This window comes from Sus scrofa, chromosome 11 (genome assembly GCF_054392235.1).
Source record: "Sus scrofa isolate SSC_HxYL_T2T_F1_AM1 chromosome 11, Sscrofa_HxYL_maternal_Yorkshire_Landrace_v2.0, whole genome shotgun sequence".
In the NCBI taxonomy this organism is placed as follows: Eukaryota; Metazoa; Chordata; class Mammalia; order Artiodactyla; family Suidae; genus Sus; species Sus scrofa.
The window spans coordinates 13,032,078-13,054,064 of NC_139393.1; the positions used below are offsets into that span (position 1 = coordinate 13,032,078).

General features: G+C 42.3%; 2 protein-coding genes across 17 annotated transcripts in view; one reads left to right on the forward strand and one right to left on the reverse strand.

Annotated features, from left to right (window-relative positions):
* The window catches only part of SPART (spartin), a 388,960-nt gene that overhangs the window by 74,837 nt on the left and 292,136 nt on the right, over positions 1 to 21,987 (reverse strand). For 2 of the 8 annotated variants that reach the window (XM_084981526.1, XM_084981520.1), the window contains exon 3: positions 14,959 to 15,054. The exons of the other annotated variants lie outside the window; for them this stretch is intronic. The gene's annotated coding sequence lies outside the window, so the exon portion shown is untranslated. The remainder of the gene's footprint in view (positions 1 to 14,958; positions 15,055 to 21,987) is intronic. 8 annotated transcript variants of the gene reach the window in all.
* Positions 7,531 to 17,670, forward strand: CCNA1 (cyclin A1). Of its 9 annotated transcripts, none has more exons than XM_084981551.1 (9): positions 7,531 to 7,883; positions 9,095 to 9,280; positions 12,137 to 12,383; positions 12,570 to 12,694; positions 13,147 to 13,370; positions 14,895 to 15,099; positions 15,999 to 16,112; positions 16,957 to 17,090; positions 17,404 to 17,670. In XM_084981551.1, the coding sequence occupies exons 2-9, from the start codon at positions 9,116 to 9,118 to the stop codon at positions 17,453 to 17,455; spliced, it is 1,266 nt and encodes a 421-aa protein (XP_084837677.1). In that variant the 5' UTR covers positions 7,531 to 7,883; positions 9,095 to 9,115; the 3' UTR covers positions 17,456 to 17,670. The 9 variants fall into 9 exon arrangements, with proteins under 9 accessions (XP_084837677.1, XP_084837672.1, XP_084837673.1 ...); XM_084981546.1 differs by lacking the exon at positions 7,531 to 7,883 and adding an exon at positions 7,991 to 8,284; XM_084981547.1 differs by lacking the exon at positions 7,531 to 7,883 and adding an exon at positions 8,000 to 8,284 and having other exon boundaries at positions 9,092 to 9,280.

A 21,987-nucleotide genomic window follows, 5' to 3' on the forward strand; every position in this document is an offset into this window, starting at 1 on the left:
TGAACTTTTCATTTTAACAAGGAAAAATGTCATTTCTGGATAAATTCTCCTTGTTCTCTATAGTGAAGTCAATGCTTCTCATAGAACCTACACTGGATAGATTGTTTTGTGTCAGTATCTATTGGTACGTTTTATCCCAAATTATGGTTTAAGAATAATTTAGGAGGAAGCTAGTCAAGATCAACATTCACACTTGCTTACACAGTAGAAGCAGACTGTCCATGAGGCTTCAGTGTCCTGTGACTCTTCTCAGCCACCATATATTCTAATCTTGCACAGACCAATATGGTAGCCACTAGACAGACATGACTGTGTAAAGTACATTAAATTAAAAATTGAGTTTTCCCGTTGAACTGGCTGCATTTCAAATGCTCAGTAGCTACACTTGGTCACTCTTTACTGCACTGGACAGTGAACATATAGAACGTTTCTTTACGGAAAGTTCTTTTTTTTTTTTTGTCTTTTGTCTTTTGTTGTTGTTGTTGTTGCTATTTCTTGGGCCGCTCCCGCGGTATATGGAGGTTCCCAGGCTAGGGGTTGAATCGGAGCTGTAGCCACCGGCCTACGCCAGAGCCACAGCAACGCGGGATCCGAGCCGCTTCTGCAACCTACACCACAGCTCACGGCAACGCCGGATCGTTAACCCACTGAGCAAGGGCAGGGACCGAACCCGCAACCTCATGGTTCCTAGTCGGATTCGTTAATCACTGCGCCACGATGGGAACTCCTCTTTACGGAAAGTTCTATTGGGACAGTGCTGTTGGTGTGATCCTCTAATTTGCTATGGTAATTTGCTTCATTAACAATAATTTTTAAAAAATTAATCAGTTATGGAGTTCCTGGTGTGGTGCAGTGGAAACGAATCTGACTAGGAACCATGAGGTTGGGACCTCGCTCAGTGGGTTGAGGCTCCGGCATTGCTGTGAGCTGTGGTGTAGGTCGCAGACATGGCTCGGATCTGGCGTTGCTGTGGCTTTGGTGTAGGCTGGCAGCTGTAGCTCCGATTAGACCCCTAGCCTGGGAACCTCCACACGCCACGGGTGAGGCCCTAAAAATACAAAAAAAACCCAAATCAATTATTTATTATAGGAAATTCAGCAACTATAAATATGCCAAATGAATTCAGTTATAATCAGCTAATCCTATGATGCACAGATAACTACTTAATATTTGGTGTTTATTGTTGGTGATTTTTCTAAGCACATAAAAAATTTTTTAAAAATGCGTTATACTAAACACTATTTTAGCTCATAAATTATGAACATTTCTGTACGTTATTTTAAAATCTGTATTATTTTACATGTCGGCATAATAGTTATGCAGACTGCTGCTGTCTTTGAAGCTGTTTATGATCACTCTCTTAGGATAAATCCTGGAGTTAGAAGTCATGGGTGCTAATTTATTTCTAAAACTTCACTTTCAGGAGATGAATTTTCAAAGACAGAGAGATGTTGGAATCCAAGTGTCCTCACATGTATAAAACAAGATTAAATGAAATAACCTTCAAGTTCAATATTATAATTCATGTATACACGGGAATGGAGATGGAGGGAAAAGTTGGTGGTCCTGGACAGGTATTAGAAAATACTTCCGTTATGAAGTCCAACGTTAAAATTGCTCTTCCTTTTTCCTCTGAATCCAGGTAATCTGGCATTTCTACTTCTGTCAACCATACTATTGCTCCATCAAACCTGACCTAGAAGTTGCAGAATTATGTTTGCCTCCATCTTCACCTTCAAACCAGACATACAGTCATTTGCTAAGCTATGTAGCTTCCATGGCCGTAAAGACTTTACTGAGCTCCTCTCTTGTCTCTATGCCGACAGCGTGGTCCTGGGTTTGGACTTCGTTTCCTGTAGCAATTGTTTTCTAACACGCCGCCTGCTCCCAAATCCTGGGCTATTCATTGCTCTTAGATTACTCTTCTGTAAATGCAGTTCTAATGCTGTCAGTCCCCTGTTCAAAAGTCTCCCAGCACATTCCTTACTCTGGCACTTAGGACCCCACCTGCTGTTATCCCAAGGTTCCTGATTGTTGTCTGCTGTCACCAATCTGTATCCTTTATTATAACCTCAGGTGCCACAGAGCATCAGCATTCACCAGAATGTGTTTCCTTCTCAGTGTCTTTACTCATGCAATATTCTCCCCTAAAATAATCTAACCAAATTCTGCTTATCAAAATCAGATCTAAATTTCAAGGCTAAACACAGAATAGTCACCTTTAACAACCTTTCCTGATTTTCTTAATTAACTGAATACTTACCTGGACTTTAACCAGAGCTTTCTTTGGACTTAGAAAACAGCCTCACTCTACCTTGTGGGTAATCATTTGTGTACTTGTTTTCTTTCTCTGTAAGACTGAACTTTGAGTAAGACTCTTTATTATTCACTTATATACTCCTATATCTAGCACAACAATTAAAATGTGTTGCACTCACTCCTCATATACAGAACACAGTGCACTTCATGTGGGCACAGTGGTTTCGACTGACTGTTGACCAGGCCAAAGTTTCGTTAGTGATAAAAATAATCCCGGTAATATGGACAAAAACACTAAGCTGCCTCACTTAGTTATAAAATATATTAGGTGCCTAAAAAACATATATACATGCAGATAATTTCATGACTCGTTATTGTTACAGGGAAAAGCTATTTGTGTCTGAGATATTTTTTTATTTAGATAGAATTTTCACAAGTGAGGACTATATAAGTTCTTTAGGCTAGAAAGTTCTGATAGTAATAAAAAAGGCATAATAAGTCTCCAACAAGACATGGAGGTTTTTTTTTTTTTTTTCCTTGGCCTTTGTCATGAAAAACTTAATTTTTCTAAAAATCTAAGTTTAGGTATCATTTATTTGTTATGACCACTATTGATATTTACAGATGAGCAATAAAAGGATTGAGGCAATTCAAAACATATTTTACAAATATTCTCTGATTTACTGGCAGTAGGAGTTGATTAACAAAAATATTTATATGCAGAAAATATTAGTTAAGAGTTGCTAAAGTTAACAGGATGTAAGCCTGTCCTCAGGTATGGTACTCTTCCAGACAACCTGAATCACAGGCAGGTGATGTGAAGATTCTACCACATTTTCAGTTAGAGATCGAGATAATTAGAGATAAATGTGTAACACAGGAAATCTATTTTATAGAATTAACTGTATCATAGAACTGATGGTACAATAATTGATTTTCACAGAAAAACTGGTTTAAGGAGGACTACAAGTAAAAAAAAAAAATAGCCAATAAGTGACCAGCTAACTTTAATGATGCAATGACCTCATCAATATATGAGTCATCTGACAAATTTTAGACAAGGGAAGACTGGATAAAATCCACATTTTTGACTTCCTCTAATAATAGACTGATTTTCAGTAAAGATCTGGCAACTCAAACATTTTCAGTGTTTAAACCATAATGGCGCTATTGTCCCAGTGAAACTTTCTTTAATTTATTTCCCCAATAGATTTTTTTTTTTCCCCTACTGTACAGCCTGGTGACCCAGTTACACATACATGTATACATTCTTTTTTCTCACATTATCAGGCTCCATCATAAGTGACTAGACATAGTTCCCAGTGCTACACAGCAGGATGTCATTGCTAATCCATTCCAAAGGCAAAATACAGCACAAACGAACCTTTCCACAGAAAAGAAAATCAAGACCTGGAGAAGAGACCTGTGGTTGCCAAGGGGGAGGAGGAGGGAGTGGGATGGATTTGGAGCTTGGGGAAACCTACTTTTTTAAAAATTTTATTAAGGTACATTGATTTATAATGTTGTGTTAATTTCTGCTGCACTGCAACATGATTTAGTTACACATAAACACATTTCTATTCCCATATAGGTTATCACAAAATGTTGACTGCAGTGGCCTCAAATCTGCAGTGACGGGGTCTAATTTTAACAGGGCATGTCTAAGTGAGCCTATGACTGGGGACCCACTCATGGCAACTAAAGCCACCAGAACCGTCTTCTTCTCACCCAAGTTTGTGGGAGGGTGACTGGTTCATGAGATAGTTGCTGTGGAGTCTGCCTAGAACCAGGAGAGAAAGTTTTGAGGGATATTTTGAGACATCATGGTTTACTGCTCTCCCTTTCGAGATTTTGGATTAAACATTGCCAGAAATTCTTGAGCTTTGGGTCTCTCCTTTCTAGGATAAATATAGATTATACCATTTGTCCTGCCAATTTTTTTTTTTTTTTAAACTCTAACCACCTTTCTTATTAGGTCTGGATACTGCTTCCCAATCTCCACAGCAATATGGAGTCTTCTTTTTTTAAGTTCTAACTGGTACCTGTTTATACATCTGTGCCCTCATGATGAAAGAAACACTAATTACGCTGCAGCGTCATAACAGTCTCCTTGCCTGAACAAAGAGCTTGTTGAGAGCAAGGATCCTTTTGCATTATTGTCCCATATCCAGCTGCTCTCTGGTATAAGACGGAAGCTCAAAAATATCGGGGAGGTCCCTTTGGCACAGCAGGCTAAGGATCTGGTGGTGTCACTGGAGTGGGTCGGGTCGCTGCTGTGGCGTAGGTTCAATCCCTGAAACTTCCATGTGCCAGCGGCACAGCCAAAGAAAAACTCAGTAAAATGAGTGAATAGTAGACTTTGACTACCCTCATGTATGTATTCAAGCTATTTTCATTCACAGAAAGTGCCTTTAGAAATCTGAATGAAAACTTATTTCACCCGTCACCTACAAAGGACTCCACCTTGCAGCACCGGAGGATATATGATTCCTAAGGAGGGAAATTTTGGCTGCTTCTCAAACTGGACTCACTTGGTTCTTCAGTCACCTTCCCTGGAGCTATTTGTGACATTGTAATAACGTTGTAATGTCACAAATCACTCACTACCCCCAACATCTGTCCCTCATCTTATCACATAGCTGTATTCTATTTTTTTTTTTGTCTTTTTGTCTTTTTTGTTGTTGTTGTTTTGTTGTTGTTGTTGTTGTTGCTATTTCTTGGGCCGCTCCCGCGGCATATGGAGGTTCCCAGGCTAGGGGTTGAATCGGAGCTGTAGCCACCGGCCTACGCCAGAGCCACAGCAACGCGGGATCCGAGCCGCGTCTGCAACCTACACCACAGCTCACGGCAACGCCGGATCGTTAACCCACTGAGCAAGGGCAGGGACCGAACCCGCAACCTCATGGTTCCTAGTCGGATTCGTTAACCACTGCGCCACGACGGGAACTCCACATAGCTGTATTCTAAATGTAAATGTATACTGAGAACGGCAAAGGCATGACCATGCGCAGGCAAAATGTGTCCCTTAAAAGGACTTCTGTCCTTTAAAAACAAAACAAAACAAAACAAAACGAAACTGAATTTTCTACTTTTTCAGCCCTATGCTGAAAATCAACTTGATTTCATACCAATTAATGAAAACGTAAATGTCTGAACAGGAGGTTAATTACTAGCTACAATGAGCAAACGGAATAGAAGTAATAACAGCTTCTGAACCAGGTAATTGCTGGCAAACAGAAAAGATTCTCTTTGAATTGAAATTTGGATGGGGGAGGAGTCAGTTTTAATAAGACTTTTGGGTTTTAAAAACCCCTAGTAAAGAATTCAGCTGTTATCCTTATTATGAAAATTAATCTCAGCATCAAAACTAGCTAGGCACCAAATATCAGGAGAAGTGCTGATCAAGTAATTTAAGCTAAGAAAGTGTTATATTAGCATATAAGTTATACCCAGTATTTTAGACATCAAAGATGTATCTATAATAAGACGTACTGTTCGCTTCTCAATATATTAACAAATACTTTATGTAAAACATGCAGACATTGAAAGTCTACTCAGCTTTGAGTTCTAATCCTGAGTTTGCTCTAGCAGCAAAACTATGAATCTCACTAAAACTGCATAATTTGTGAGAAAGTCCTTTCTATTCTCTGCTTCTATTTTTTCTAATTATAAGGCCAGGTTTTCCCTGAAATTTTTAATAAAAAGCAAGCATCTATTTATTAGGTGAGTTTGTTTTTAGGACGTGAATCATTACTTGTTCAAATATTTAGTGAAGATCTTTTTTTAAAACTCAGGAAAGCCATAAGTATTGCACAAGTAATACAAATACCTGAATTTATATGTGCACACACATAAAGATACATAAATATCAGTTCACCTAAATCACTCTCCAATTTAAGATCTGACCAGAGGACTACAATGATTTAATACGGAATTTTATGGCAGCACAACAATACAATCATAGGCCATCTATCATTTCCTTTTGCCAAGTTGAACAAAGTGGATGGAGAGAGAAGATGGTAACATGTAATAACAATAATGACAATATCCGAATTAAGGCTGGATCAGGCTGCAGCTGTTCACATGAGGGAGGAAGGGGAAAATAGGTATGAAATTCTCCAAGGGTCCCATCTAGCTTAGAATTATCTTGGTGAGACTTGCTCCTGGTCCCTAACAGAGTTCACTGCTAAGGTATTCAACATCCTCAGAAATCACAAGTGTCCCCAAATGAGGGAGGGCTCTGGGGAAGACTTCCAAAAGGGGCACAAGGCGAGAACGAGGCAGAAAGGCTCTTTTTCTTCACCAGATAGCGGCAGCTTGCAAAGCCAGGCCCTTGGTGCCTACATCCATTACCACAAATTGCTGGAGCTCCCCTGTTGCCTTCATATTCAAAGGCCTAGGGATTTCAGGGTGCAAAGGGATTGCTGCTTGCCAGTGAATCAAAGTTGGTGGTAAACAGGTAGAAGCTAGTTTCATACTGAACAAAATCCTTTTCTGTGCCCCTTCTGCATCCATACCCATTTCCAAAAAGCTTCCCAACTTCCTCTTACATCTGATTTGAACAGTCACTTTCATACTCATTTTCAGTAGAATACTTCAATTTTCTCATTAAAGTAATGCATACACAGTTTGCTGGGTGAACACATTAAGATAGAACAGAGGAGTGGTTTTCTTGGGGGTAATATTAACAATTACTTCCATTCAAAATAAGGAAGGTGGTAACTAATCATTTCTTTCTTTCTTTTTTGCTTTTTAGGGCTGCACTAGCGGCATATGGAGGTTCCCAGGCTAGGGGTCGAATAGGAGCTGTAGCTGCAGGCCTATACCACAGCCACATCAGATTCAAGCCCCGTCTTCCATCTACACCAGCAGCTCATGGCAACGCTGGATCCTTAACCCAAAGAGCGGAGGCCAGGGATCAAACCGCAATTTCCTGGTTCCTAGTCGGATTCCTTTCCGCTGCACCACGAGGGGAACTTTGATAACTGATCAGCTAATCATTTCTTAAAATGCTCATTTAAATGGTTTTGGTGGTCTGCTTAGGGATGAGCATTTAAAAAAATAAAAGCAGACAAAAGCAGCAACGTTTTATATGCAATGTGTATATGTGTGTGCACACAGATACACACACATGTGCACACAAATATTTTCCAAAAAATCACAACGTTAAAGACTCTTTTACCTGCCTTGCCAGTTAACTTCTGCGGGTGGACCCCCATCCAAGGATTTTCCTCCCCACGTGGCGAGGCCACCTGCCCCGAACCCAGTTCCGAGCCTCATTACGTTCTCCCTCAACGTCCCAAGCCCCATCGCTGCCACCCGCGTTCCTTCCTCTTCCTGGGCCACTATCTCGGCGTTCCTGGACCCGCCTCAGGCCGTGACTGCCGGAACCCGCCAGGGAAGACCTCTCGTGGGGACTGTCCGCACCACGTGCGACCCTAAAACCCCAGATCTCCTCTCCCACCCTGCCGGGCCAAATGCACCAGAACCCGGGCCGACCAGGAGCAACCTCTGGTGCGCAAGGACTCAAAATGAGCGAGGACACGCCGCCACCACGGATTAGGAAGCCCCAGCCCAAACCAGGGGCCAACCCGCAGCTATGTGGCCTCTCTCTGGGAGAAGGTGTAGGTGTGTGGGCCAGCGAAGGGGATCTAGCCGCGCTCTGGGGCGGGCGCGGTCAAGGCGCCACGGCCTGCGCAGCCCCGAGGGCCCCGCGTCGCTCTCCCGAGCCAAGGTTCTCAGGAGCGGGCCGAGGAAAAGACGTTGGCGGGAGGAGTTAGTGGCTGTTGGGAGAACGGGTTCAAGGAAACAGTCCCTTCCAAACCCTGGCCATCGCGGGGTGGGCCTTCTTCCTCCCTGCCAGACCCGGGAGGCCAGCCAGAAAGGGCGCGGGTGCCCGCGGCGACCCGCTCGCCCGGGCACGCCCGGGCAGGGCAGCGCAGGAAGAGCCCGGGGCGGCTGCCGGTTGGTCCCTCCCAGCCCTGAACGCCCAGGGGTCGCGGTGCGTCCGCCCCGAGCGTGTCAGGTGAGGAGGTCGCCATAGCGATGCGACCCGGATCGCGCACGCCGGCCGCGGTTGGCATGGAAACGGCCCCCCCGTGAGGCCCGAGAGCGCCGCTGATTGGCCGATTCAACAGACGCGGGGGGCGGGGGAGTTGAAAATAATTAGAGCTGAGGAGCTGGCAGCCCAGGCTGAGATCCCGGCGCCAAGGCTGGAATCTATTAACACCTCGGTCCCCTTCCGCCTCGCCCCGCCCCGCCCCCGCCCCCTTAGGCTGCCCCTCATTCCCAATCCTGGTGTGCACTTGCCAATTGTTCGAGACATATATAAAGACATAAAGCTGAGACGAGCGAGGCCCGCTGTGGGCTTCAAGCAGGTTTTGGGGTCTTATGTCTTGCGGGAGGAGGGCCGCGGAAGAGCACGCTTCTTGTCACTTGGGAAGGGGATATATTTTCCCACAGTGATGTATCCTGGGTCGACTGCAGGCAGAGGGATGGTGGGGTGATGGATAAGTCTCATAGCCGGAAAAGACATAGACCTGTAGGTTTGGACTCCCAATTAACCTGGGGCTTAGTGTCCGGCCGTGGAGGTCTGCCTTCCTCCTTCCAGCCGTCAGCCTGGTTTGGGAAGAAAGCCTGGAGAGATTCAAATCCCTGTTTTGGTTCAAAGTAGCTTTGATCGCTTGCACCGTGGCTCAGGCCTTTTCAACCCTAATAACTGCAGTGAAGATCATATGTTTCAGTGCTCTCTCTTCTGGGGATTTGCTGCATTCTGGAGCCCGTGCTGGAAGAGGTTGACTAACCAGCATGTCTGTTTCTCCTTCCCTGATAGCAGTAGCCTGTGGAGACTGAGGCTATGCATCTCAGTAGCTCCAAGAGCGGGAGAGTGCTGGCTCCAGTGTCCGGAGGTCCTGATGCCTGTCAGATGATGTCCAGAGCCCAGCTCAGCCAGGATCCACCACAAAGAACAGTACTAGGGGTGCTAACCGAGAATGGGCAATACAGGAGGACCTGTGGCCAGGTAACGACTGAGAAGAGCTGGGACGGTTACCTGTTGAGAAGGGCTCTCATGTCATGGTGAGAGGTGGGTTTCTCTGGCAGTTTTACCTACAGACGTCCCCTGAGTATTTCAACCCTGGAATCTGGACTAGAGGGACCTTGATTTATTAAAGATTTCTTTCTTGGGTCCTTTTTCTAGCTAGAAATATTGAATACTTTTCTGTTATTTTTCCGATATCAAGGAAAGAAACCTAGGAACTGTTTAGAGTAAGTATGCGTAAAGTCATTTAAGTTCTGGGCTAAAAGGAAATGAGAATGCTCCAAAATAAACTGTGGAACTGGGGTTCCCACAGATTGGAGCGGTATCCACACTGATCTCGGCTGTGCCTGAGGCATCCTGGGTAACTTTTAAGTTCATTGGTGATGGTGTAGAATCAGGATTGGATCAGCCTATCCTAGATTACTTCAAAATGCGTGCTTTGAAAGTAGACTTCTCTCCAGGACTGACTAAGGACAGTTGGGCAAACAGCTCATGGGCCATCTGACATTAGTTGCTTGCACTTAACGGATCAGAGATACTTCCTTTAACTGATTGTAAACAAATTCAGAGACTTATAATGTAAAAGAGGAGTTTGGATCCTTAAGAATGAATTTTGAGATTAAACAAAAAAAATCTAAGTCTGTTATTAGACAAAGCTTCTCATAACCATGCCTTAAGTCTGTAGTGTACATATGTAGTGGAATGACATTGGCAACCATACAGTGACATAGGTGGGCAGGTGTTCTTTCCATTTTATATGTGAGCAAATTTGAGAGGTTTAAAAAAGACCAAAAAAGAAAAGAAATTCATGATGGAGACCAGATCAGAAGCCTCTCCTCATCTACAGACTATTCAAGTCATCTGTTTTGGTGACATCTGATTAGTGAGAGAAAAATACCCAAAGTAATGTTTCAAGCGTTGGAAAAAACAGAGTAAAGGTGGTTTTAACAAACTTAATGTGCTTAGTGGTGTTTACTTCTTTAAACTTGAAGTTGAAAACCTCTTACGAATTGGCAGTTACACCTACGCTGACTGAGCTCACTTTAAATTCACAACTGTCAATTAAGCTCTGTGTTGCCTGGCGATACCTCTACATTTCCCGACTCTATTCCTCTGCACCCTTCTTATAGAAACCTCCTATTTTATACATTCCCTTCTCTTTTTATCCTTGAAAGCCTCCATCTCCATCCTTACTCTCAGTTAATAACTATATCCTATTTTCCTAAAAATATAGATGTAACCGGAAGAGAATTTCCACATGGTCCCGTGTACCTACCATATACTCTGCCACCCCCTTCCCGCTACGTAACCCATGTGTCCCTGCTCTTATGCAAGGGGAACGCCCCGTGTGTGCAGCACACCTTATGCCCTTTTGCCTTTTTAAGGATATCATTCCATCACCTTGTCTTTCTCTTTTCCACTGGATCAAACCCAGAAGCATGAAAATATACTGTGATTTTTTTTTTTTTTTCATTCCTAAAAACCTTGCAACTACAAAGCTCTTTGCAGCAACTGTCCCATTTATGGCAGTATTTCTTGAGGGTTTGTCTATGTAAATTCCATCAGGATGAGGGTTTGGGACATTGGGTTTACTGCTGTACTTCCAGTGTTTAGAACAGTGCCTGGCCAGGGTAGCATGCGAGGATTTATTGAACAAATACTGTGTCTCAGATTCTTCTCTTGTTCTCTTTGACTCAATTCTTAATCAGTTCTCAAGCCTTTCCTTACTTGACCAGTTGGCAGCATTTGACATTGTTGATCATTCTTCACTCCTTGAAATAGTTTCTTCTCACGCAGTCTGGAGAACAGGGCCTGGTTTCCAACCTAGCTCACTGGCTGTACCTCCTCGGTGGTCCTTCCTCATCCGCTCGCTAAAAGTTAGAGTGTGCCAGGGCTTCGTATTTGAGCTGAATCTCCACTCACTCCCATAGCAATCTCTTCCAGTCTCCTGGCATTAAATACCATCTCTCTGTTGATGACTCATTCTTTTAGCTCCTGTCTGGACCTCTTAGCCATGTTGCAGGCTTATACAGTCAGCTGCCTCTTTGATGTCTCCACTTACATCATATGGTAGGCATCTCAAACTTATGTGAAATCAAACGCCATCCCTGGTCTCAACCTGTTCTTCTCAGAGTCTGCCTCACTGCAGCAAATGGAATATCCACCTTTCCTGTTATTCAACCCTAAAACCTTGGTCATGCTTGACTCTTCTTCTCCCACCCCACATCTGATTTGCTGAGAAAATACTATTAGCTATACTTTTTACAGTCTCTAGAATCTCATTATGTCCTATAATAAGGTTCTATGGCTTGTAAGAGAATTTATGTATATACCTTTCTAAAATCATCACATCTCTAAATAATCAGATATAAATGGGAATTTTACAGAAGCTTGTTGACTAAAAGTTAACTATTTAAGGACAATAGGAACTCAGTAACTATGTGGCAGGAACCTTGCTGGGTTGGTATAAAAGCCTGTGATGCTATAAGCATGAAACTGATTTACATTTCCCCCCCCCCCCGCCATATGTGGTACCTATTTCACTTCAGAGGAGAGCTATAGTTTTTCTTTTTTGTTCTATAATCTTGTGTTCTCTTTGATAAATACTGTGAGGAAGATGACAAATTTTAGGTAGCTCCTTTCCCAAATGTCAAATGTAGACAAATGGCAAAGTCATTCTTCAGCAGCTTCATTTTCTGAAGTTCAGTGGCTGACACAGATACTTCAATTTAAGATTCCTCTCATCTTCCCAGACTACCAGTTTGAATTGCACAAGTTCTTAACACCTATTTGGTCTATGGGATGGCCTCTAACAAAAAAACCTTAACCCTTTTCTAGGAGATCACAGCACTCAGGTGTTTCTCTGGATCCGAAAATGTCCTCCCTCCAGCCGGAAAGAAGGTGCTCTCTGACAGCGGGGTTCAGGCACCAGCCAAGCAAGGATTTGACATCTACATGGATGAGCCCGAGCAGGGGGACAGAGACAGCTGCGCAGGGAGAGAGGGGATGGCATTTGAGGATGCCTATGAAGTAGACACCAGCACATTCAAGTCAGACCTTCACTTCCTGTTGGACTTTAACACAGGTAATCTGACGCACCTATGGCTGACAGTACCCTGGGTTTGTAATCGCCGGCAGTGTTCACTAGCATATGGCAAGCAAAAGATAACCACCAAGTAGTAATGGTTTCCACAACTGCCTATGGAGGGTTAGTGGATGGAACTAGTTTTTAAATTAAATGTCTTACCTGACAATGTTGAACCCCCTGCAGTTTCCCCTATGCTGGTAGATTCATCTCTCTACTCCCAGTCTGAAGATGCATCAGATTTTGGTACAGATGTGATAAATGTGACTGAATATGCTGAAGAAATTCATCAGTACCTTAGAGAAGCTGAAGTGAGTCCTCCCAACTTCTCCTTCCATTCCCAGCACCCCAAGCACTTCATGTTGAGATAGGTATAAACTCTCGGCCATAACCACTAGTGAGTGGCATTCTTGTAACATGTAAACACTACGAACATGTATGAAAAATAATAGTTGGGAGGTGAATAGCAATTACTTGGACTATTTATCTAAGACTCAAAGGGTTAGTATATTAAGTATTTCACTCTTGAAATGAGCATTATCGCCCCCCTGCCCCGTTTAAGTTCCTTGTTAATGAATGACATTACAGAACCAGAATTTCGTACTTTCTTCCATATCATCATCGAGATTTATTTGGCTCTTGATTGAGTTTCCTCCTAGCCTTTGCTCATGGGGTTTTTAAAAGTAGCAACTGTGCTGTGGAGTGATCAGTGATCTTTCCATCATAGCAACTATTTAAGTATCAAAATTCTCTCCCCAAACAGATGAGATACCGGCCTAAAGCGCACTACATGAGGAAACAACCAGATATCACAGAAGGCATGCGAACGATTCTGGTGGACTGGCTGGTTGAGGTTGGAGAAGAATATAAGCTTCGGGCAGAGACCCTCTACCTGGCCGTCAACTTCCTGGACAGGTTTCTCTCGTGCATGTCTGTTCTGAGAGGGAAGCTGCAGCTTGTAGGAACAGCAGCTATTCTCCTGGCTTCGTAAGTGTTTTTCAGCTCAGATAATGTGATACTTCAGCCTGTCAAAACACTTGATTTCGACTTATTTATTGAAGAAATGCAGCCCTTAATAGTAAAACTTATGCATGCCTCCTTTGATGAAATATCATCATTTTTACAGTGTTTACTGAGAAACTGCATCTCACCACATGTTCACTCTTCACTTTAGATGTTTAAGATCCTCTTAAACACAAGTTCAGTATGACTAAGACAGTCATCAGCTCAGATTCAGTATCCAACTTAACGATTTTGTTGTGAATTCTTTTGGTTCTATTCTAGTACAAGTAAAAGTTCTTTAATGCCTCTGTAGCGTGCCAATCCCCTGAGATTAGATAGAACGTTCCCAATCCGATTAAACTGGTTTGGGGGCAATCAGAAATTTGGGCCATTCGTATTTGCAGCAATGAATAATTAAGAGTTTAAAGTCATTTATAAAGACGAAACTACAAAGATTTTGTTATATAAAAGCCTTCTTCATGATCTAGCAAGTGACCCGTAATAACACAGGTTATCTGGTTACAGAGAATAAACTATTTTAGCTGGTTCCTATTATTCTCAGTCAATCATAACAATACTAATTGCGTGGAAAAAGGGCTGGGTTGTGGCTAAGCTTCTTTTAAATAAGTGACCTACTGATAAGTGATAGTCTCCTTTCCATTCTTCTGGTCTCCGACATTATACTTATTATTAATGCCAAAAAATTTGCAAAAATTTCCCTACAGAAAGACAAAAGAAAAGTAAAAGCAAGCATTGGTAACAGTGACACTGTATCATCATCTTTCTCTTGGGTGTACAGCATCTTTTGCTACTTCAATAGAGAAAGCTGAACATGATCTTTAAAAAAAAATCTAAACCCACAGTTCCCGCTGTGTCTCAGCAGTAACAAATCCAACTACTACCCATGAGGATGCGGGCTCTATCCCTGGCCTCACTCAGTGGGTTAAGGATCTGGCGTCGCTGTGAGCTGTGGTGTAGGTCACAGATGGCACTCAGATCCAGCATTGCTGTGGCTGTGGCATGGGCTGGCAGCTGCAGCTCCAATTTGACCCGTAGCCTGGAAACTTCCATATGCCACACATGCAGCCCTAAAAAGCAAAATAAATAAATAAATAAATAAATATCTAAACCCTAAGGAATTTTTTTTCTACCATTGTGTTCAACATAACATTGTTTTTCACAAAACAGTTTAAAGTCTATAGAATTAAGAGGGATTTTACCCATACGTCTGACATTCAGAACTTTTCAGATATCAGAGGCCAAAACCTAAATTCCCAGTTTGAAATTGTTTCTTGACTACTCCTGGCAGTAGGTACGACGTGTCCTTATAATAGTCATAGTCTTGTCCTGGAAACAAACTCCTCTTATTTTCACAGTCCTGAACCATGCAGTGATTTTTAAGTGATATTTAAGTCCCCGAGGGCCACATAACAAGCACGGTTGAGACAGCACAAGAGGGAGAGGCACAAGGTTCACGATTTACCTCCCCAAACTCTTTCCCTTTCATAGGAAATATGAGGAAATATATCCACCTGAAGTAGACGAGTTTGTCTACATAACTGATGACACTTACACAAAACGACAGCTGCTGAGAATGGAACACCTGCTCCTGAAGGTCCTGGCTTTCAATCTGACGGCACCAACCACTAACCAGTTTCTCCTTCAGTACCTAAGAAGACAGGGTGTGTGTGTCAGGACTGAGAACCTGGCCAAGGTACGTGGCGCGACTTCCAAGTACTCTGGTTAAAAAGGGAGACTCCTTCAGTTTTCCTTCCTTTTCAGTTCCTTGCCTTGGACCCTTCTAGAAAAGCTTTCTAGCAACTGGAAGAGAGCAAACTTTAAGACATGACTTCTGCTGACAAGACATCACTATTGATCGCATTTGGCAGACACACGTTGTCTAATCACCCAACTCTTAACAGATTTAAGCTTGGAAACTGTTCCCTGTGTACAGACCACATGCAAGCAATACCTCTTTGGTTTACAGAATAGGAACACGATAAATGTAGTTTGATTTGGCTCTGATGTCATCCTGACATGTTAAGTAATGGAACACGATTTGGTCATTTGGAGTCCTGGAACTTTAGTTAAAGGCACTAAAGCATTGGTTTGGAAGACTTGGTTTCCATCTATAATGATCTACTATATATGGTATTTATATGCTATTTAAAGATGTTCATATACACTTCCCAATATGTTTCTTTAAATCTGGTAAGTTCCTGCTGGTACTGTTCTAATCTCTGAACTGCATTCATTTGCCTGATAAATTAATAGCTTTAACATGGACATATTTTTGCCTTTGGTTGAAGGCTCTAGTCCACTCCAGGAGCCAGGGCAATGCTACTTGACCAGCATAAACTTGCACTACTAGGATAAGTAACCCATCACATCTGCTGTACTGGTAGGCCAAACACTTGCATGTTGAAATTTATTATAAATGTTATTCTGGTTGTGGAGAGGCATAACAATTATTAACCCAGTGAATAATTTTGAGCATCTGTTTCTGTGCTCATCACTAGATGCACATTGAACAAAGATGCCACATTTTCTAGGTTTACTTGTAACCTTACTCATATTCCTAATTCCCATGAGATTTTTCTCTCTTGTGCTTAGTACGTAGCAGAATTGAGTCTCCTTGAAGCTGACCCGTTCTTGAAATATCTTCCTTCACTGATAGCTGCAGCTGCTTATTGTCTGGCAAATTATACTGTGAACAGGCACTTCTGGGTAAGGTTCTAACTGCTTCTTTCTAGATGAATTTCAAGGCCTATCTAAAATCTGTTCAGTTCCTCTCAAGGCTTATAATGGGCTTGCCTCCCAAGGGGGAGAGTTCCTTATTAAACTAAGATTACAATATGCTGGTGAGTGTTGCAGGTCAGCCTGCAGGGCTTTGACTCAGTAACTTAGCTCAATGGGGAGCAGAGGTTGCAGAAAGTCCAAGAGATGCGGTGGCTCATTCAATGGAAGCAGGCCCGGAGAACCCTTGTAGTGTAAGCATTGAGCACTTCAAGGCAAAAGATGCTGCCTTGTCCCCTCTGGTAAAACAACCTGGCTTTAATTAGGATGGCCAGAAGGTTGTATCAAGCTTTCAAGGGAACAGAGAAGTTAGCATTGCTTCTTGGCCTGTGACAGTTGGCAAGATTAGAAACAGGCCCCTAATATTTGATTTTGAAGGCTCATTTTTGTGCTAAAAGAGGGGGGCATCTACTTTTATTTACTGGAATTCTTATTTCTTATTCTGTATTTGGCTAAGAATCTTTCTTATTACATGCAAATAGAGTATTCAGGTAAGTGGAGGCTCTTTAGGGGCCAGTAAAAATCCTGCTCATGAGAGAATAAACTATCCAAGGTTGAGCATTATAATTGTATAATATGAGCAGATCTAGAACTCTGCCTGTTCGTCCTAATATCTTATTTCTACAGTCTCTGAAAGAGGATTATGGGTTCTTTTGAGATGAATAGGGATACTTACTGATTCCTTCCCTTTTTTTCACGGTTTGATCTCCAGATTTCTGATAGCTCATAAAGCTATATGATGCAGTTTTTTTCTTTTGTCTTTTGTCTTGATTAGCCAGAAGCCCTTGCTACGTTCACAGGCTATTCACTGAGTGAAATTGTGCCTTGCCTGAGTGAGCTGCATAAAGCCTGCCTTGGTATACCCCACCGACCTCAACAAGCAATTAGGGAGAAGTATAAGGCTTCAAAGTAAGTTCCTGAAAATCTCTTATCTGGGCTCAACTATGTAAAGCTTTAATAGGTGATGGTAATTTCAGAATTAAAAACAGAACAAGTTGGCTATCTGGTGCTAGGCTGGACAAGTAGGATAGCATGTCAAATTAAGAAAATCGTTTTTGAGGGTTTATAATCGTTTAGGTTTATAATTGGTCAGCTTGCAGTCCATCTCGCCAGCCAGCTCCTTCCTTTCTGTTAAAACCACTAGAAAGTTTTTGGCCTTTGTGAGGTTTTGCGAAACCAATGTCCTTGGCTCGTGCTGAACTTGCTTTGGGTCTCGTTTCAGGTACATGCATGTGTCTCTCATGGAACCACCCGCAGTCCTTCCTCTACAATAAGTTTCGGAACTGAAGCACTTTCAGAACTTAACCACCAGATCCACAGAATTGGTTTCATGTTTTCTAGCACTCTGCAGCTCGGGTCAACTAGTGTTGCTTTGTTATAGATGGCATTCATTTTTTAGATGTACATGTATTTAGGTTCTTTTAGATATTAGTAGCTTATAATATGTCTCACATTTTCTAAAGAATAAACAGCTTGCCTTCTGACCACATGTTAAGCATATTTACTGATGACTATGCCTGGAATTTTGGTTGGGAGTATTACAAATGTCATCTCTACTTCAAGAATGCTTCTCTGTAGGTTTAAGTTAATTTAATTATTTATTTATTTAATGGTTGCGCCCACAGCCTTTGAAAGTTTCCAGGCCAGGGACTGAATCTGAGCTGCAACTGTGACCTGCACCACAGCTGCGGCAACACCAGATCCTTTAACCTACTGTGCCAGGCTGGGGATTGGACCTGCACCTCCGCAGTGACCCGCTGCAGCTGGATTCTTAACCTGTTGTGCCACAATAGGCGCTTCCCTATGCTTTTAGACATCTGGCAGACTATTAGGATTAAGTGTCCTGAGGAATCCGGAGATTTTTATGTTTAGTACATGGCTACCTGAGATTTATTTCCTTCCTACTTTTCACTTCTCATACAGCAGTCCATAAATTGGCAAAGTGTGAAGGCCAAGCCTAGGCAGGTTAGTGAAAGGATGTGAAACAACACCATCTCTTTGAGCTTTCCTACTGGACCCTCGGGAGTAAAGACCGTGGGTTGAGGACTAGATGTGGCCAAGTACCTCTGAGGGGTCATTTACATTTAATTCTAAGTCAGGGGTAGGATGCTCCTTTGGTGAAGGGATATTTTTATGCCAAAGTCCAGGTTTGGTTTAGTCATCCATTAAGCACATATTTCAGCCTTAGAAGATGCTCAGAGAGGTAGAAAAAAAAATTTCCCATAGGATGGGACTTGAGAATAATTAGGCCAGTGCCTCATGTTCATCCCTTGGGAAATATCCATGCTAAGCACAGCTCAAGCTCTGACTCTTCAGGATCCTACAGTTCAGCCACTACACATTCATATGGGCCCTTTCAGCAGCAATTACATAGTAGATGAGGAAAATGGAAACAAAAACACACTTGTTTTTACTTTCTTTAAAGATTGGAAGGAAAATCAAGAGTAGACTTGGCCTGGAGGGAGAGTGATAGTTACTGGGGATTGAATAGAAATTCTGCTAATCTCCAGATCTGCAGCCCTGGACCAGTAGGACACAGGAGCCTTGTGGCTGTGTGTGTCCTGCCGGGGGTCTGCCCCGGGGCTCAGCCCGATGGCTCCGCAGAGGCAAGGACAACAGATTTCCTTTGCATAGAAAATATTAGACTCAGGTAGGTTTGGCAAAATGGAAGGAGATGAAATATAACTCCAAATTTTATGTTTGTTTTGAGCGCTAATGAAATTATAAATGTAAAAATACAGCCATAGTTTACATATTTTATGAAGGCTTTTTTTTTTTTTTTTTTTTTTTTAAGTTCCCACAAGCTCTCAAAAGATTTTGGCATTGCTTTTTTTTTTCCTCCTGCAAATAAACATTCCCAAGCTGTCTCCATTTCTGGTTCCACTGAAGAAATCAACATTTCCCTAAGTGTTTTGCAGTTTATTACATAAGCTTCACAAAGAGGATACAGGACCTGTATTGATACTGAATTCTGTTTTTATGTTAGGCAATTAGCAATTTGTAGTCTCAAATCCTCACTTATGACTGGGTATGTTTCTGTTCACTGCCCATAGATGCCTCTCCTTTTTGCACTTGGCAATGCAGCAAGTATGCTGTGTGTTTACCACAAAATTGCCCTTCCCACGAGGGGGTAGTGGAAGAGGGCAATTCTGGCTAAGACTCTGAGGGTAGAAGTGCTGTGTTTGTCCCGTTTGAGCCATAAAGATTTGAAGGACTTGACCCAGGGAAGCATCCTCTCATCCTCTGCCAGTGGACTAATCACCTCTGTGTGAAACGTGCCTGTCTGGAACTGCAACACTTTGGATCACGACACATTTTCTCTCATTAGTAATGTTGTTTTAGAAAGTTTTGCTTCTGCCAGACGGGACCTTGTAGAAATAGGTCCTTCATCATGAATTATTTTGCAAAGGAGGCTTTTGTTTCTAAACCTGGATCTAACATTTAACCTTGACTTTTGGTCACAACACCATGCTACAGGACATAGAGTCCAAAACCCTAACTCTCGTGTTCTAGGGACCAGTGATTGGCACACAACCTGTGCCCACCCTGCAACACACTGATTGCAAAGAGCAGTTCCTCAGCTTTGATGTCCTTTTCTTACTCTTTTTTTTTGTGTCCCCGAGGTCCCCTGTTACTGTTTTATACTTTGGGGAGGTCTTCCCTTCACTCTCACAGGATGTGTATGAGCTTACTTTAGGCAGCGGGTTGTTTATTTCTAATATGTCTTTGATTAGTGATTGATGATTTTCTTAAACAATGGAATGGCCCATGCTGAGTTAGCTAGTGTGATGATGCAGGAGGCAAGGGGAAAAGCATAGGGAGAGGAAACGTGGGAAGAAGGTCATGGGAACTCGGATCAGTTAAAATTGGGTCAGTGGATGGAGTGTCCATCATGAAGATGAAGTTTTCTGAGGCAAGTAAGTTGAGTGGCGGTGCTTATGGTCCTTTGCTTCCTGGGGCAGGTGTGCAACCAGGCTCCACATGCTCACTGTTCCTTCACTGTCGCTTTCCTATCACGCTGACTGGCTTTCCTGCAGAGCATCTATAAGTATTTACATATATCAATCAAGATGTTATTATTTGCATGAATTTATTATCTATAAACTTGATTGACTAGATAACTGGTGTGGCTGTTCCCGGGTTGCATATTGGTGGAATATTGGCTGGTTATTTTGTAGTTTCAGCCATACACTGCAAATACATAAATATTCTCAACTGATTCAGAATCACATTAACTAAATGTCTCCCCCACTCTCCCATGTTTGATCTTCACTTTGGTTGCTCTTTCCCTGCAGCATAAGAGGAAGTGTAGGAATAGGGGCTTGTCTCCATTGCTGACATCCATCCTTATGCTACCACATGCAAAGACAATACCAACTGTTCTCCCCTTGGTAGGTGAGCAAAGGGAGAGGGGGATGCCAAGGGCCACAATCCCAGCACGAAATCTGCAGCTGGGTGCAGTTGTTGTATATATGCCCTCTCTCTCCCCTCTGCCAAGTGGCCAATACCGGAGTTAAAGACCCAAGAATAAAAGAAAACTATTATTAGGGTGTCTGCTCTGCTGCCCCAGCATCAAACTGAACTGGAGATTAGAGGTCAGGTGAATGTTTGGATCGGGTGCTGGGGAGAGAACAGGATCAACTGGGGAGAATTGTCTTTCCTCAGTTTAGTCTACAATGAAAGAACTGCAGTCAGATATCAACTTGTGGGGTTGGAGTATCTCAATCTTCAGAGTACTGGTTTCAAACGTGTGTCATCTAAAATGTGCTTCCTGCTACAAGATTACCATGACAGAAATTGGTGCACTTCTTTACACTAACAATGACATAGCAGAAATGGAATGTTAAAAACAAACAAACAAACAACCTTCCAAAACAACCAAAACCTTTTAAAGTTGCATCCAAAAAAAAAAAAAAAAAAGGGCCAAGAAGGGGAAAGACCTAAGAACTATAAAAGACTAATGAAGGAAATTAAAGAGGATTCAAAGAAATGGAAAGATATCCCATACTCCTAGATTGGAAGAATTAATATCGTTAAAAATGGCAATACTACCCAAAGCAATCAACAGATTTAATGCAATTCCCATCAAATTATCCATGACATTTTTCACGGAATTAGAACAAATAAGCCTAAAATTTAACAGAACCATAAAAGACCCAGAATTGCCAAAGCAATCTTGGCAGGGAGGGAGGAAGAAGCAGGAGGCCTAACTCTCCAAGACTTTAGAAAATTCTACAAAGCTACAGTAATCGAAACAGTGTGATACTGGCACAAAAACAGACTATTGATCAGTGGAACAGAATAGAGAGCCCAGAAAGAAACCCAGACACCTGAGGTTCATTAATCTTTGACAAAGGAGGCAAGACTATAAAATGGGAATAGTCTCTTCAGCAAGTGGTGCTGGGAAAGTTGGAGAGCTTCACGTAAATCAATGAAGTTAGAACACACCCTCACACCATACCTCAAAATAAACTCAAAATGGCTTAAAGACAAACATGAGACTAAAATATAAGATATCATAAAACCCCCAGAAGATATCACAGGCAAAACATTCTCTGACATAAATCATACCAGTGTTTCCTTAGTTCAGTCTCCCAAGGCAACAGAAATAAAAACAAAAACAGACTGGGCCTAATCAAACTTACAAGCTTTTGCACAGCAAAGGAAATCATAAAAAAAGCAAAAAGACAACCTCTGGAATGGGAGAAAATGTTTGCAAACACTGTGGCTGAGAAGGGCTAATTTCCAAAATATATAAACAGCTCGTAGAACTCAACAACAACAACAAAATAACCCAATCAAAAAT